The sequence below is a fragment of the Artibeus jamaicensis genome, unplaced genomic scaffold (genome assembly GCF_021234435.1).
Source record: "Artibeus jamaicensis isolate MK-2021 breed Jamaican fruit bat unplaced genomic scaffold, CSHL_Jam_final contig_387, whole genome shotgun sequence".
NCBI lineage: Eukaryota > Metazoa > Chordata > Mammalia > Chiroptera > Phyllostomidae > Artibeus > Artibeus jamaicensis.
The window spans coordinates 30684908-30702695 of NW_026521812.1; the positions used below are offsets into that span (position 1 = coordinate 30684908).

The 17788-nt window shown below is 38.2% G+C and overlaps 1 protein-coding gene across 4 annotated transcripts in view; it reads left to right on the forward strand.

The window, feature by feature from the left end:
• FBXL4 (F-box and leucine rich repeat protein 4) overlaps positions 1-2326 on the forward strand; it is a 68715-nt gene extending 66389 nt beyond the window's left edge. For all 4 annotated transcript variants that reach the window (XM_037145483.2, XM_037145484.2, XM_053664837.1 and 1 more), the window contains exon 9: positions 48-2326. In XM_037145483.2, the coding sequence (XP_037001378.2) occupies positions 48-211 (164 nt within the window). In that variant the 3' untranslated portion in view covers positions 212-2326. The remainder of the gene's footprint in view (positions 1-47) is intronic.
• The last annotated feature ends 15462 nt before the right edge of the window (positions 2327-17788 follow it).

Sequence of the window (17788 nt, forward strand, 5' to 3'; positions counted from 1 at the left end):
TTATATAAATATTGTTTAAATTTTATGTGTCTTTTTCCCCCAAACAGGAACAAGAATGGTAAGTCCAGCATCGTTAAGAAAACTCCTGGAATCGTGTAAAGACCTTTCTCTACTTGATGTGTCCTTCTGCTCTCAGATCGATAATAGAGTCGTGCTGGAATTCAACATGAGCTTCCCAAAAGTGTTCATAAAAAAGAGCTTTACTCAGTGACTTCTTATTTGTTCTGTAATAAAATTAGTGTGCTTTTGTAGGGTTTTATCTTAGGGTTGGTTTTGTTTTGTGTTTTGTGTAGTTTCTATAGTGATGGGAATGTCTTAACACATTAAGACATTTGTAAGTTTTAAAGAAAAATATGACATACTGTGAAATACGGATAGGTATTGCCAAATACATGTGTTAATCATGAGAAGAATAGGATTTTCATTGAGCATATTTATCACTTGGATGGCAGTGATAGAATTCTATTAGATTCCTTCTTCTCATGATAATTTCCATTTAGCATGTTATTACATCGCAGATTAATCACTTCCCGTTGAAGATTATTAGGTGGAGGCTTCTCGATTGCATAACTGAATAAGTTTTGGAAAATGGGAATTTCGTTTATACTTGCATCAAGGTCCAAAAAATGCTGTCGGACCTATAGTTTGAGCTCAGAGCTCAAAAGATCTGTTGCAAATTTGTGTGAGAATGAAGATCTTGCTTATTTTGTCTTAACCAAAAAGTAAGATAATGAAGGAAGTATATAAAGCAGGTTGATGTTACTTCAGAATTCAAACAGTGTTAGTTGTCAGAATTACCTATGTTTCATATATAAACACTGTTTTGCCCCACTTCCACAGCTTCTGATTTAGTAGAATTGCATTTAGAATAAATAGTCAGACAGGCGATGCTGCTGCCGCCGGTTTGGACCTCTCCTTGAGTCTGGAGGCTTTTCCTGAACCCCAGTGAATCCCACATACAATGGGAATAACTGTTCTTATTTGTGCTGTTTCAATTTTTGGTTGAATTCATTACAAAGCATTATCAAGTCGGCAACAAAAGCCAAATTCCAAAGCCCTTCAGTGTTTTTAATAGTGACTGAGGGTATTCTCATTCAGAAGAATTTAAATACCAGCTCTGAGCTCAAAAACAATAAAACTACTGCTGCTAAGCCAATAGTCTGCTAGTTGACACTGCTGGTTCAACAACACAAGATTGAGTCAAATATATTCCAGGAACTATCTGTTGATGAGTAATATAATAGTATATAACCATAGGTTTTAACACTTCACATTTTTACAAGCTTTGTACATTTGACCAACTAAGCCTACTTTTTGCTCCACACATATTTTTACCATCACCAGTTCTAACACATTTTAGCAGATTGTACTTCAGTTTGTACTGAAATCACGTTTTCTTAACTTCTTAGAAGATATTTTTACCTGTAATTGCTCCACACTTACCAGTCGTAGGAACTAACTCTTCAGATGCTTCAGCCTTGGCATTGACTTATCAAATAAACAACAATCACTAAGCAGTAGCAGTAACATCTGTTGACTCATCAAGAGCCAAGGAAAACCACTCAGAATCATTTGCCCTTTTTTTTTTTTTTTGAGTTGATGTTCCCAGTGTTCTCAATTCTTTCAAACAACTGTTCTTGCCAAAAGGCTAATAGTCTTAAGCAAGTTTACTTTGGACAAATCTCTTCAGCTAATGAATCAAAAACAATTTAATTAACTCCCCATTGCTAGCTACAAAGGCTTTCTTTGCTTGATTAACAAACGAGCCACTCAGAAACTTACTTTATAGCTTCATTTTTATTTTTATAAAGAAATTTTGCTGATAAGATACCTTTAAATTTTCTAATCTCTGACCACTGCATTCTAGAAATTGAGAATATTGTGAAGAATAGTTTGTAACTCCAGTGTAAATACAGTGTTCTTTCAGAACAGCTACAGTGTGACTGCATGTTAAACGCAATGCTTTCCGATCTAATTCAGTAACAAAACAATCCATACCTCACTGTGCCTTAAACATGTGTCACTTGAAGTTCTCTCTCTCCCTCTCTCTCCCTCTCCCTTTCTCTGTCTCACATTATGAGTATGCACTGGTAAAAAACTTAAAAATATTGTGGTATGACAATCTGTGACGTTCAAAATGCTGGTAGTTACAACTGCATCACTGTACTTTGTAATGTGCTAAGCAGTAGTGCAAAACAATGAGAGTACCACGTTGGCCTCTGTTGCAGTTACTCAATTCTGCCTTTGTAGTGTGTAAGCAACCGTAGACATACGTAAATGAATGAATGTAGCCATGTTCCAATAAAAGTCTGTTTACTTATGGACACAAAAAGTTGCATTGTATAATTTTTATCTGTCACAAAATATTCTTCCTTTGATTTTTGGGTTATGGGTGGAATTCGTAACTCCTAGGATATTTTCAAATCAGCTAGTAAATCCAGGTTTGCTCATTCCTAATTTTGTAAACCACTTCAAACCTATTCTCAGCCTTTATCTTTCTCATTTTACCACTTAGATTTTGAAATGAAGAATTTTATTCACTTAGAGTAAACCAAACTTATTACCATAACAAAAGAGAGTTTTGAATATTTTTTAAATTTTAGATATATAAATGTATATAAGTGTATATGTTACATATATTTATATTAAGAATTGTATATACTAAGGTGTACAATTTAATGGTTTGGTATATATTTACATTTGTGAAATAGTCACCACATTCAAGCTAATGAAGATAACGTATTTCTTCAGATAGTTGTCACTTTTTTTGGTAGTGACACTTAAGCTTTGCTCTCTTAGCAGATTTTAAGTATCCAATGTGGTTGACTGTAGCCACATTGCTATACATTAGAACTCGAGAGCCTATTCATCTTACAGGACTGCAGCTTTGTGCCTTTGACCAACACCTCCTCATTCCCCTCCCCCAGCCCCCTGTAACCACCATTCCACTCTCTGTTTGACTCTCAGATTCCCCATAAAGATGAGATCACATTTCTGTGTCTGGTATATTTCACTTAGCACAGTCTTCACTAGGTTCTTTCATATTGTTACAGATGTCAGTATTTTCTTTTTAAGGCTGAATAGTTATAACAATCCATTATAATGGGTTATATAAAATGGTATACATACGCACACAGAGGTACATACCACATTTTTTTAATATTTTATTTATTTTTAGAGAAAGGGGAGGGGAAGGAGAAAAAGAGGGAGAGAAACGTCAGTGCGTGGTTGCCTCTCACGTGTCCCTTACTGGGGACCTGGCCTGCAACCCAGGCATCTGCCCTGACTGGGAATTGAGCCAGCGACCCTTTGCTTCACAGGCTTGTGCTCAATCCACTGAGCTATACCAGCCAGGGCTATCACATACCACATTTCTTTATCCATTTGTCTGTTGACATTTATGTTGTTTGCATACTTTGGCTATTGCAAATAATGCTAAAATTAATGTGGGAGTACAGTTATCTTTTTGAGATCCTGATTTTGTTTTCATATATGCCCAGATATAGGATTGCTGGCTCATATGATATTTTTAGTTTTAATTTTTTGAGGGGCCTCTGTAAAAGTTTTTCATAATGGCTATACCAGTTTACATTCCCACCAACAGTGTACCAGGGTTTCCTTAACAGGAGTGTGTGTACAGACTATTCATTTAAATTTGAAGCCAAATGACCCGTTGTTAATTAGCATTGTCAGCTGACATAAGTTTTTTAATAATTATTTGCCTTAGCATTTTTGAGAAGGTAAATTATCTTTCAGGTGGGTAGTAATAGATAGTGACGTGTCCCTGACTCTGTGAGTGTAATTACAGGATCCTCTCAATTTAAATTGCTTGAAATAAGACCCTAAAAATACACGATATGTAGCAGAAAACATTCTTCTTTTCCCCTGGAGTGACTTGCTTTGAGCCAGTATGTAACCAAGAAAAAATGATTCCATTGAAGAAGTATTATTTTTTCGGTGCTTCCCAGGAATTAACTAAAGACCAAAAACTTGCATTTTCAGGTGTAATGATACCAACCGAGGAGTCAATAAAAATTACATTTGGTTACCATATATATTAACAATGAATGTTTGGCTTTTCAGTTTTTTACTTTAAGGTATTAAAAGGATGTTATTAATGACAGTAATTTAAATTTTCAAAGCCATTTATCAACATTTATCAGTGTTGCATCTAGCCCCCCTTCTTTTAGCACACTTAATATTGGTACTTCAGAAGAGTCTTTCTTTTAGCCACTATGAAAATTTTGTCAATGACCCATAATATTAGTAGCTATTGCCAAAACACCATTTTAGCAGCTGTCATTTTATCCTTGGAGCTTCCTTCTCTAGCAGCGCATGAACATCAGTGAGCACATGAGGTGGTGATCGACAGCAGTCACTACATGTCAAAAGGTAAAAGATAAATTACTTTCATCAGAGATAATTTACTATATATATTTTTATAAATATGGATAGAGGCCAAGATTTTTTTTGGCACAGCAGAAATAATTCTTAAAGACTTTTGCCTATAAATGAGTTATTAGCTTAAATTTTAGTACATGTGAATACTATTAATGGCTTGAAAGGAAAAAGGTAATTATGTCCAAAGTGACATTTTAAGGGGAATAAAGATTATCATCAATGTATTTGGTAAAATACATTAGTGCAGTCTTAGCTAAAAAAATTTTAAAGAAAAAGTTAAAAGCAAAGGAGTCACATAATGAGATAAATTGAGTACATAGCTCTTTCTGTTACAAGTGAGAATCTGTACAAGACAAGTAGGATGTTTTAAATTTTATTTGTATAAAAATGCAGTTCAATAATTAATGGTCTTTATTGTTTGATTTATTCTCTACTATACAATAATAAGATAAGCTTGAGTACCTTATTAGCTCACTTTGAAACACCAAGACACTAGTGTTTATAATGGAAAGTTTGGTAAGTAGGTTTGTGTCTTGGCTTCTGTGAAACCAGACGAGGGTAAGCGTGGAAGATGAGCCATCACCTGTGTGTTGAATGGTCCACCTCATGCTATAAAGTGACATCAGCTTGGATGCATTGTAAGCTCTAAAATTACACAAGTCTGCAATTAAACTGTAAACTGACTTCATACTGTAATTTATTCTTGCCACTTTCTCTGTAATTTCATCAAATGGGATTTATTTACTTAAAAGTTAGGTTTGTCACATAAACCAAAGTTTGGTACAGTGTTATCGCACCTTTACTGGTAGGGTATCCTGTACTGTGTGGTATTTATTCACTTCTTGTTAGAAGCCCATTCTTTCATTATTCATTAGCCCCCCAGGTTGTCCTCCAGTTCTCAGTCGTGCCCAGACTACTTTTGATGAGCTAGAACGGACTAAGTGGCAGCAGGTAAGACGCATTCAGCCATCCACTTAGTCCACAGTGTGTCTGTTGACAACAAAGATGTATTGATATCCGTATGCTCGGCGCAGATCAAGGTGGAGTGGGCTTACAGAATGCATATCAATTACTGCAGAGCAATTTTCAGAAATTGTGTGCTGAGAAAAATTCTGTGGTCACATAAGCATGGGGTACAGTGGAGTCAACAAAGGCAGGTTTCTTTACTAAGCTTCAGAACCGCTGACATCTGATGGACCCTCTGAGGTGGGATGAGTTAGGGTCTGTGGTGTTTCCTAGTTTTTGGTGGGATGCTTGTCAACATATTTAAAAAACTTTCTCAGATCACAGTTTGGAAAATGCTGCTAAGAAGCATTGTATGGTATAATATGAAAGGTATTTACTGCAGTAACTTTTAATATGCTTTCTGAAGTTTATGCATTGTAATTTATTTCTAACAAAGACATTTTTAATTGATAATTTAAGAAGAAGATTAGGAAGTTGATTAATACTTTGGCGTGTGATTTTAAAAAGTATTACCGAGCATGGTTACTTTTCATTTTGGCTCATAATTTCTAACTCCAGTTTTATTCATATATGAGACAGAGTTTGTCTTTGCTTTTCTTTGAAATATGAACCATAGTCTAGTCCTTGGGAATGCATAAAGGGACTTTATTAAGTCTGATCATTCCCAAACGGGTACTGTTGGGTGAACCCTACTGTATGTGTAGCCACATACGTACATATACATATATTTATTTCAGTCTCCAGTAAATATGTGTTTATTTTGTTAAACTTTTTGGGGGGCACTTATACTTCTGCATATGTTCCATTGAATATTTATAAATTGCTACTAAGATTACAACAAAAACTAGAGAATTGTTAATACAAATACTGGCACACCAGTTTTTTAACTTTAGATGTTTTTGCTGATAGATACCCCAAATAAAGAGTTGATAGTGCTGAAGCCCTGTTGACTCTGTTTTAAAGTCCTAAAAATAAATCTGTGTATTAAAACCTAAACTGTTCATAAGTATTTATACTGAGAAAACCTGAAAGACCTTAAAATGTGTGTAGCTGGCATATGTTACCCTTACGGTTTGTGGGCAGCATGTCAGACCACGTGCAGCTACGCAGAAAAGGGAGACACTGTGCAACCACAGGGACTGTTCCGCTTCTGTCTTTCAGAGCGTCTCCTGGTATCCCACCTCCGTACACTCCTGCCAGAGTCCGGGGGTCTCATTTCCTGGTGTGTGTGCATCAGTGTTACCGGGGCCTAAAGTCTGAGCAGAACCATGTTCCTGCATGACCCTCAGACCTGGATCATCGCTCAGTGCCCTCAGTCCTTCTAAGCCTCTGTAAGAAGCCACTGGCCTCAGTTTTAAGTCTAGTCTTAAATCCTCCCTCGTAAATCAAGTTAGGCCATATATTTTTTATGTTTTGAATATCGTGTAGCAAATATTAAAGAAGGTGAATTGTTAAGCCTAGCGTTGCACGCAGAAATGCTTCACCGCCAGCTCTGGTGGAGGAGAAAGCCCTGGTTTGTAGTGCCTTCCAATTTTGTCCTGTAAATTCTCCCAGTGACTGAGTGCAAGCTTCCAACATGAAGTTGATGCTGAGTTGGGATGAGATGCACACACTTCACACTTCTGAGTTGATAAGAACTGGCTGTAGCTCACCACTACCCAATGAAATTATTAAACATTGATCTCATTATCTCTGAAAAATAGGAGTAATAATCATAGCTAGATTTCCTCCAGAATTGGTATTTTCTGTAGTCAAGTTGGCCTTCAAAATCGATGGAATTCTTGCCACTGAATACATTAAAAGAATAAATGAAGATAAAATTTTCTAAACAAATATCTAATAATCACTAGTAGGGGATTTAAGAATAGTAAGAAGGAAAACTTTGAAAGAAACTAATGAGAAGGAAATTATTTTTGCTGATGTAAATCTGACATTGGTCATACAAATTGATAGAGCATTGTGTGTTTGTGGGATTGTAATTTTAAAACACATTCCCATATATTTCCGTGGACTTTGAAATTACATCCCCAGATAAATTGTGACATTTCCTTCCTGCACGTCAGTGCAATTTTACATTATGAAATTGTCATGTAGATTCATTACATCTATTTTCCAAGCACAGATGACCATAACTCAAATACATACCTGTCATATACCAAAATCTAAACTGCATGAAAACATTCTATTACTAATGTTTATGCAGGCATATTGACAAGATACTTCACATCTTTATAACAAAGATTCTTTGCTTGGGGACTCCAGAATTTTCACTTTTGATGCCTTTTTGGCTAGGGTACGAGATTTTTGGTCCAAATTCTAGAGCATTTATGTAATCAGGCTACAATGAATAACAACCTCCAAAATTTCAGTAGCTTTCCAAAACGTGTACTTCTCACTCATGAGGCATGTTAGCTGCTGTCGGCTGTGAGGTGCTGTGGCTGTCCCTCACCCAGGCGGGGCTTCGGATCTGTTCCATCCAGGGCCCAGGCTCAAAGAGAAGGCCCTACCTGGGTTCTGCCCTTCTAGTGCCGATGCAAGAGAATTGATAGCCATGTGAAATGGATCTAAAAGTGTTCAAGTGGATATACTACTCACTTAGTCTGTTCACATTCTGTTGGTCAAAGCAAGTTACGTGGCCAAGCCCTGCCACTGAGCAACAAGACTACCCTTCATACAGGGAGCCAATGGAAGGCGTGGCCAAAGGTGTTGGAAAAACTAATTCTGAACAGTAATACCCCAGGTGCCACAAACATTTGCACACACTCTGAGTAGCCAAAGTGCGTCAAAATAATATGAAAGAAAACATTCTAGTTTTTAAAAAAGATAAAACCAGTTTAGTAATAAATAATAGGTATTAGAATATAAAGCTAAGTAATAGGTTGGTTCAGAATTTTTGGAAGGATCTTCACTTTATATTTCAATTTTTGGAAATGGATGTTCTCAAATATCACTATTACCTGATTCTGTGGAAAACAAAGAAAGTATGATAAACTAATAGAAATGTTCCCAGACAGTCGATGGTGTGGTAATGGAAACAACAGAGGGAGACAGGAGTCGTGAAGCGTCCACACTCAGGACTGTGCTGCTGTTTCGGCTGTTATTTTTTGGAGTCCGTTTACTTTGTAAAGTGAGGAAGTTGTTCCACCAGCTTCCTAAAGTTATTCTTACCATATACCTTTTATTCTGATGCTTTTTTATTGCCATCTAATTAACAAAGCATATTCTTATGCACTTTTTATTATAGCTTAACTCATTGTTTTTCTTAGAAGTATCACAGAGCAGAGGAATTCTAATTTTTTTATTCATATCCAACCTTATTCAAAAATGGATCTGAGATAAAGTAATAGACTACAGTCCTCTTTGTTTATAATCTTAGTATTCAAACCAGTACATTTCAATGACTCAGATTTGCGGGTTTAAACATTATACGTCAGAGTCATCTGGGAGTGTGTTTAAAATGTATATTTCTAGTTCCTAAGCCCCTAGAGATTTTGAGACTAGATAGAACCCAGTAAACTACATTTTTAACAAGCACCCCAGGTGTCTAAACTAGTTTGAGCAGTACAAACCCCATAAATTATTTTGGTAATAATAAAACACCACATACTGGGATACTCTATACTTAGTATGATAATTTAAAATTAGTCGTTAATACCATGTTTCTCAATTATACATTTTTATATGGAGTTTGTATTTTGTCTTCCTGAACTAAATTTTTTTATTACTGCATTTAGTGAATTGGATGTTCATCTATGAATTTTAGAAATGTGGAAACCAAAATATTTTAATATTCCTTTGAAGTGGAAGTGCTTTGATGGGTGGATTCATCTTGGAATGAAATACTACAAAATTAGAACTGTTGGATTATTACATCCAGGCAGCCTCACTGCTTCTTTCCTTGTTTCCCTACTATCTAAGCTCCACAGCCTTAGTACACCTTTTGAAACATACTTAGATGTCATTTCTCTACTTGAAACGCTCCAGAATAAAAACCAAAGCCCTTGTCCTGGCTACCTATAAGATCTTACCTCCCTAACTGCCCCCCCAGCCCCACCTTCTGTAGCTTGCTCCTCGCTGAAATGTTCTCCTTATGTTTTCAGCCCACCAGTGCTTACTTTGTGTCTCTGCTCATGTTGCCTACTCACGGGCCCTTATTGACCATCCAAAATAAAATAGGATCTTCCCTTCCACCCATCAATAGCCTTTGTACTCTGCTTCATTTTTTTTTTTTACAGCACTTAGGACTAGTTGACATAGTCTGTATTGATTTATAACTACCCCTTTACTTTTAGTTGTATAAGTACAACAATGCCTGGCACATAGTAGGTACTCAGTAAACACTTGTTGAATTTTTTTTGAGATTATCTACAGCTTGGCTTGGCTTTATTATATAAAATAAGTAACGTTTTTAGAGGCAGTTTTATTTTCTTTTAATTTCTCATTTACTTTGAAAGTCATTTTAATTTATTTCAGATTTATCATCCCTTTTGCAAACTCTTTCTTCTTCTAGTCTATTTTAAAATTATGTGTGATACTTTATTTTGAATTATGGCAATTTAAAGTTGACATTTTATTTCAACAACTTTTAATTACTTAATTGAAATATGAAACTCCAAATATGAATTCAGGGTTGGTGAAAGGAACCAGATTTACATTCCCATAAAGTTGAGTGCTTACCTTCCTGTGATACATATATGGGGTAGGTACACGATTTTCTCTGAAACTAGAAATCTTCCTGATTAAAAACAAAGCTAAAGGATAATTTACCCCTCCGCTCCCTGTGATACATGCCCTCTAACACCAACATATGCACTGGTAGAGGCTTCTGTGCCGTACAAATACGCCCGACGGGAACAGAACTGAGATTATTTAGACAGTAGATCCAACAGCCTTTGAAAACTAAAGGGAAAAGGTAGCTGTTACAATGTTTACATTTTTAGTAGAATAAAATTAAGCCACATGAAAACTGCAGGTATTCAGACATTTTCTCCTCCCTGGCCTAGACTTCTCTGCTTGTGACTTTATTGAAAGCACAAGCTTTTTCTGGGCTGGTGCTTAGAAATGCCCTGTGAGCCGAGGTAATGTCAGATATAACGACTTGGGTCACCCCACCAGGTAAGGAACTGGTCCCAGCAGAGGTGTTGGCTGAGGCAAAGGGAATCTGCGATGGGAAGTGGGAGGAGGTAGTCAGGAATGCCAGCTCCAATCCCGTGACTAGTTACAGAAACAAGGACTGATTGTCATGAGTATTTACTCCTCATTTTGTTATGAATGTGTGTATAACAAATATCTTGTTTTCTTCCCTCTCTTACCTAATTATCATGTAAATCAGATATAATCACCATATAGTATTTAAGTATTTTTAATTTTGCATCACAGTATTTAAGTTAAGGGACATCAAGAATAAATATATCATCCAAGAACTTTTTGTATCCTCTTCTGGGGAAAGTGTTCATGTGGTTTCTTGGAGGTGTGCAGAATAGTTATATCATGTTAGGTGAAATTACAACCCTCTTATTCTCGTTGGAGATTAATACATATTATTTGGGGGTTAATGACATGTATTCAGGAGGTATGTGTGGATGCCAAATTGACAAGGGGCACATTTGAGATGGTTAATTTATATGTCGACTGATTACCCAGGTTGCTTAGGTATCCGGTGAAACATTCTGGGTGTATTCTGGGTCTGGCTGAGATTAACATTCAAATTGGTGGGCTTCAAGTAAAAGATAATGCCCTCTCTAGTGTAGGTGGGCTTTGTCCAATCAGTTGAAGGCCCGAATAGAGCAACAAGCTTGGCCGTCCTCCAGCAGGCGAGAATTTTCCAGCAGACTGTGTTCACACTTCATGTGCAGCATGGGCTCCTTCCAGTGCTGTCGCAGACCGCCTTTGGACTCAGACTGAAACACGGGTTCTCCTGGTGTCCAGCCCGTCAGCCTACCCTGCAGAGTTTGGGTTTTCCAACCTCCATAATCCCATGAGCCAATTCCTTACAATATTGTACCATATAAGTACATTCACATGCATACACACACATCTTATCGGTTCTGTTTCTCTGGAGAACCCTGGGAACTCCGGAACAAGTCCAAAAATATTTGTGACCTACAAATTATAGAGAAGGAAATAGGGATTTTATTAACTGGGTGGAAACATCCAAGCTAGCTGAGGTTTGCATTGCATATACTTTGTTGGAGAGCTAGTCATCCATTGGGCTTTAAGTACTCAGACTTTTCTATCAACATCTTGTTGCCCACATTACAAGCACCTGCTTTGTTTGCTAACATTACTTCTATAAAACTCGCTTTTTTATAAACTTGAGACCCAGAATATTTCAATTACTTTATCACTGCAGACAATTTTTGTAAACTCTTTTTAACACTGATGCACAATGAAACTTATTTCAACTTTATATATTACTAGTAGTGGTAACATTTTTTTTCCTTTTTTAAACATTTTATTTATTTTTAGAGAGAGGGGAAGGGAGGAAGAAAGGGAGAGAAACATCAATGTGTGGTTGTCTCTTACATGCTTCCTACTGGGGACCTGGCCTACAACCTGGGTATGTTCCCTGATTGGGAATCGAACTCGCAGCCCTTTGGTTCACAGGTCAGCACTCAATCCACTGAGCCACACCAGCCAGGGCTGTTTTTCTTTTTTAAAAAAAATATTTTATTCATTCATTTTCAGAGAGAGAGGAAGGGAAGGAGAGAGGGAGAGAAATATCAATGTGTGGCTGCCTCTCATGTGTCCCCCACTGGGAACTGGCCCACAACCCAGGCATGTGCCCCGGCTGGGAATTGAACCTCAATCGTTTGCTTCACAGGCCAGTGCTCAATCCACTGAGCTACACCAGCCAGAACTGTTTTTCTTGTAGTACAAAATATTTTTTTGTTGTTTATGGTGCTACCTAGTATCTGTAGCCTGACTACAAGCTAGGAAGAACAATTAAAATCATATTTAAATATGTTCGCTACTATATGCATTACATCAATTACATATGAAATTGGGCCACAGAAAAAAATACAAAATTATGAAATATACTTTCAGAAACTTCTGTGAGATATTGAGGCTCTATACAATAATTTACAAAAAACAGCATGCAAGAAATTTAGAGTATAGCATTAGTAGGCTTCCTACAAGAAAAAAAAGAGCAACTTTTGAAGTTCCTTCAAGGACAAAAGATAATGGATGTCTTTATAGTTTGTTATAGAAATATTTTTATAGTTTTTATAGTCTGCATCTGGACTAACTCTGTTAGCATCATTAGTGGTAATGTATTCCAGAAGCCATTTTATATAATTATGCAGATAATATTTTTTTCATTCAAAATGTTGTGGAATTTTCAATAAGTACACTTTTAGATGAAATCTTTTAATCTTCTAAAAGTAGTTTCCTATGAAGATCTATTACCTCTACAGTTAAAAAGGGGGGGAACTGTAGATTGAGATTAACAATCTTCCCTTCTGTAATTTGCTTCTACCCTTTGTAACAGCATGGCTGGAACTGGAGAGCATTATGCTAAGTGAAATAAGCCAGGCAATGAAAGACAAATATCATATCTCACCTGCAAGTGGAACCTAATCAACAAAACAAACAAATGAGCAAAATAGAACTGGAGACTTGGAAATAAAGAATAAACTGAGAGTGACCAGAGGAGAGGGGTATAATGGGGAAAAAAGGGGAAGGGGCAAACCAGGGAACAGGAATAGAGGACTCATGGGCATGGACAGTGGGGGGGACTGACTGGGAGCTGGGGGGTGACAGGGCAGGGGAGAGCAGTGGGGAAGAAGGCGGAACAGCTGTAACTGAACAACAGTTAAAAAAATTGATACAACCTTTTTCTTTAAGTTGCTAACAGAAAAAAAGAGCTCACTGCAAATCCTTACATTTTAGTTGTTAGACTAGAGGTGTGTAAAATATAAGCATTGCTGTATTAAAAGTACATTAATTATAGTAGACACTTATTTTTCTATTTAAAATTGTTTAAAATTACTTTTTGCCTATCCAGACACCTTTTAACCCCTCTCGAACCACCACCCTGACTTTTCTCTGGGGAACGGCCCCTCCCAGGCTCTCAGGGAATGTGGTTTGGATGGAGCTGATGTCTTGGTTTTAAAACTCGGCATGTGAACTCAGGCCTGACCAGTTGAAGCACTGCAATCCTTGAACACAGGTACCCACACACGCGCACACACACCCTGGTCGTTTAAAAAGAAGGACGGTAAGACTAATTCTGGGCGCCAGGTGGAACTCTTCCAGCTGGGGAACCGCACAGTACAGAATACAAACCTCACCTGACTGAGCCAGCTGCTCTTGTCACCAGAGCGGGCTCACCTGGGAGCAGGTAGGAGAGTCTGATAGTCCTGACGACACCGTCTGCCCTGGGTCCAGTCGTTGACAGAGTTTTATGTTGCGCAGTCTAATGAGTTCCTTTTACGATTTGTTTTGTTTGTTGTTTTTGTTTTGTGTAAGCCTGTTAGATTCATCATCAGTTATTTGCAAATGAAAGAGTCCTACCAGTCATACGAAACTTTTTTTAAAAAGAAGTTCTTACATGCACCTAATGCACTCATGTCCTATGGAGGGCAGGTTCCCTTTGTCTTTCCCATGGACCCTCTTAGTAGCACCATCCCTCTTGTTCCTGCCAGGTCACGTCATTGACTTTATTAAACAAGGCTAAAACATTCTCTTACATTACGCTTTCTAGCTTTGAATTCTCCCCCTAAGAACTGACTGGGTGAGCTTTCACATACTACTCGTGTGGTTTTGTTATGCTGGAAACCAGTCTGCATTTGTATACTTGGATTATAAACTGTGGCAGTTATGAATAATACTGGTATCAGAGTAGCTCCAGGTTCTCCATACGCACACGTAGCAGCAGCTACAGTGTCACTTGGATTGGTTGTCTGCAATTTTTCATTTAGTGTAAAGTACTTCATTGACCTGTAACATATCTCAGAGGACGGTGAGTCAGGCAGGAATGGCACCCAAGAATTTTACTACAAGGTGAACTACTAAGACTCCCTTTTGTGAATATTTTCTTTTTTTTAAATTATTTTTTAATTACAGTATTCTGTCTTTTACTCCCATCCCAGCCCTTTTGTGAATATTTTCTTACGACTTCTCCTTAACAGTGCAAATATGCCAGACCCAAAGCATAGACCCATCTCATATTTTTTTTTGTTTCAGTTATTTATTGCATTGTAACCACTTCAAAATGTATGGCTTAAAACGATAATGGCTCATTCTTCTCCACAGTTCTGCAGATTGCTTGGGCAGTGCTGTCCCTGCCCAAGCCCACTCCCGACTGCATGCAGCTAACTGGTTGGCTGGACTGAGTTTCATCGAGTTGTTGTTTCAGACACGTCTCTCCTTTTCCCTCAGCGATTCAATAAGTGCAAAAATAAGTTTTGAGGTCTCTTAAAGGTTAGCTTTGCAAGCCATGTAGTTATTGCTATGGCTGCCTTTTCCTGATCAAAGTGAGCACCAACCCAGCTTCTAACAGGGCAAAAGTACAAAACAGTTTATTCTTGTATTACTATTTATTTGTTGTATTATTTATTATTATTAACCTACTTTTGCCCACCGCTGTGTAGAACTGGTCCATGGGGGCGGATAACTCAACCGCTCCATGAGAGGAGTGGCAGGGTCTCATTGCTGGAAGCGTGCAGGACGGGGGCTTCCTAGCCATCTTTGGAAACAATGTGCTTCACGGTTTTTATTTATAACTGGAGAATAAAACTAGCATGACCTTTATTTCAGAATTCTCATGATGTATACAGTAGGATCCTTCCTCAACCACTTAATACTTATAAAAGTACTCAAAATGAAAAAGAAATGCTTTCATTGGAAGTAAATATTTCTGAAGTGGTATCAGGACACACAGTTAAGTACACACACGCCAGGGTATTTTCTTTGGCTTGTAGACTAAGCGGATAATTGCATAGGTTTTGCTCTCGCGGGTGGGGTGTCGTCCTGCCAACTGGAAGGTCACAGGCTGGATTCCCAGTCAGAGCTCGTGCCAATTGCAGGTAAGCAGGGGTGGTCCCGAGGAGCCGCGGGGCCCGGGGGCATGTGTGCGGCACCGCACAATGGCAAGAAGGGCGGCAGTGTATCCAAGAGGCCTGTCTTTTGCATTTGAGATATTTAACAATTTTTCTATAATGTGGTTTATTCATCAGTTTTCTGTAACTTACTCAGAATTTTAAACCATTAAAACTATTAAGAATAAAGACGTGTATAAAAATATAAAGAAATTTGTGGATGGGAAATACTGAATTCAGAACGGTGGTTACCCTCTGGTGGGGCGGAGAAGTCATCAAGGAGGGGAACGGAGGAGCAAGTAACATTTTGGCAACATTTTATTTCTTACAGCGTGGTAGGAAGCCAGGTGTTTGTTTTATTCTCCTTTAGATGAAATACTGCAAAATTATAAAGAGACTTTTATGCTTCAGAATTTTATCCCTGATTAAGATAACGTTATAATCTATGGCACCTGAGACTGTTTCAGAAATCATTTTAATGGTTTCTAAAATGTTGCCTTACTATATACTGATAATCCTGACAATTCAGTCCCCATGCAAGACTATTTCATAATACTTTTTTGCTCTTCTTTCCAAATTAGTTATGGTAATGACAAGCACAGAGAGGGGAGCATCCAGCAGCTCCTCCACTATGCACATGCATCTCCTGGTTTGCAGCCAGTAGCCTCTCCGGCCCACTTAGTTGCATGTGAAAGGACTTTTATGTGGCACATTTTGTAAAATACTGCAGGGGGTGAGGTGGGCTGGCGGGACTGTGTCTACATGTGAAAAAAATGCTTGCCAAAGGACTTCAGAAAACTTAAATTCTTTTAACTAATTAGAGCTAAATCTTACTTTGACATATATTGCAGAAAATAGTTTATCATTTCCCCCCAGGATTCCCAAAATATTAATTTCTAACAAACATTTTTAGGTGAAAAGTAATGTTTTGAGTACTACTTGGGAAACTTAAAAAACAACAACAACAAAAAACAAGGTCCACCAGGTAGCTTGATTTTAAATGGGAAGTGGAAAACAGAATGAATGCAAGGCAACTCTCTGTGGTATGTATACAAAAGAAGAGAAGTCACCTGGAAGTCAGTTCATGTCCTGTCTTTTCAGCCAGCCAGTCTCAGTTACATTACACTGTGTTCAAGAGAATGTTGACGTACTTGTGTTCTGTCGGCCCCTGTTCTCTCTGCCTTCCTTTTTTTTCCTAACTCAAAATAATCCCGTATGTACCATTCCAATATTTTGAAGGCTAGGACGTACAAAAGAGTGGTTTTTGCACTTTAATTGGGAAGTAACATTCATATAAACAAATATCCCCAAATCTGAACCTTCATAGTTTTACTTCACATGTTAAGTAGGGAAAGTTTAGTGCATGTCTAAATGTCTCTAAGGTAGACCCCCTCCTCTAACTCCCTTAGAAACGAATAAAATTTGGGATAAACAGGTGGAGGCAGGGACATGAAAAGGAAAGTGCCTCTGGGGAAGTGACAAGAAGCCTGGCCCAGGTCCTTCTAAAGGTTTCTTGGCACTGTGGATAGTGCCTACTGTGCATGAAAAATACGTTGCCTCATTTTTTTCTTCCTATTTTCTCCATCTCCGTTACAGAAACACCACTGAAGAAAGGACCTAGCACATGGTGGGTACTTAGTAACAATTTCTTGAATTGAAATTAAATTGATTTTTACTTGGGTCAGCCTTACAGCTAGGTTCAATAAATAGATACATGTCGCGGAAAACCTGCTACCATGATGGCTTTAAGGTACTCTGTGTACCTGAGAGGGGCAGAGACAGAGACAACCTAGTGAACCCAGCACATCTGAAACTGAATACAGTTTCTGCAATTCTCCTTTTGTTCTCATCTCTCTTCCTGTCCAGACGTAATCATGGTCTCACCATTTTTTACACCTTCTGTTTGACCCCTACAACAAGGCGGGCACCTTTGCCGCCTTTCTTTCCCAGACTACTCTGAGCGCTCCGAGTCAGGATGAGCCCTCCCCCTGCTAACCTCCCAGCCTTTCACGCTCTCCAACCCAACGGATGCACCGCACCAACTCCCTTCCTGAAGCAGGATTTTCATCGGATCACTCCTCTACAATGGTTCCTAATTGCCCTTTGAATCTCATTAAAACTTCTTGAAGATCCTCTACCAATTAACTCTGCACGCCGGCTCCCCCAGCAGCCTTCCCATGCTGGTGGCGGCTGTGTTCTCGGACCCCGCGGACCAAACCTGCTCACCCTCTGCCTTTTCCTGCTTCCCTGCCTCGTACTGTGCCAGACGCCTCCGACCTAGAGGGCCCACTCCACTTCTTTCTTCTTCCTGCCAAAGCACACTGCGTCTTTAAAAAGAAAAGAAAAAGCTAAATTACTTTTCTACGTTTGATTATTCC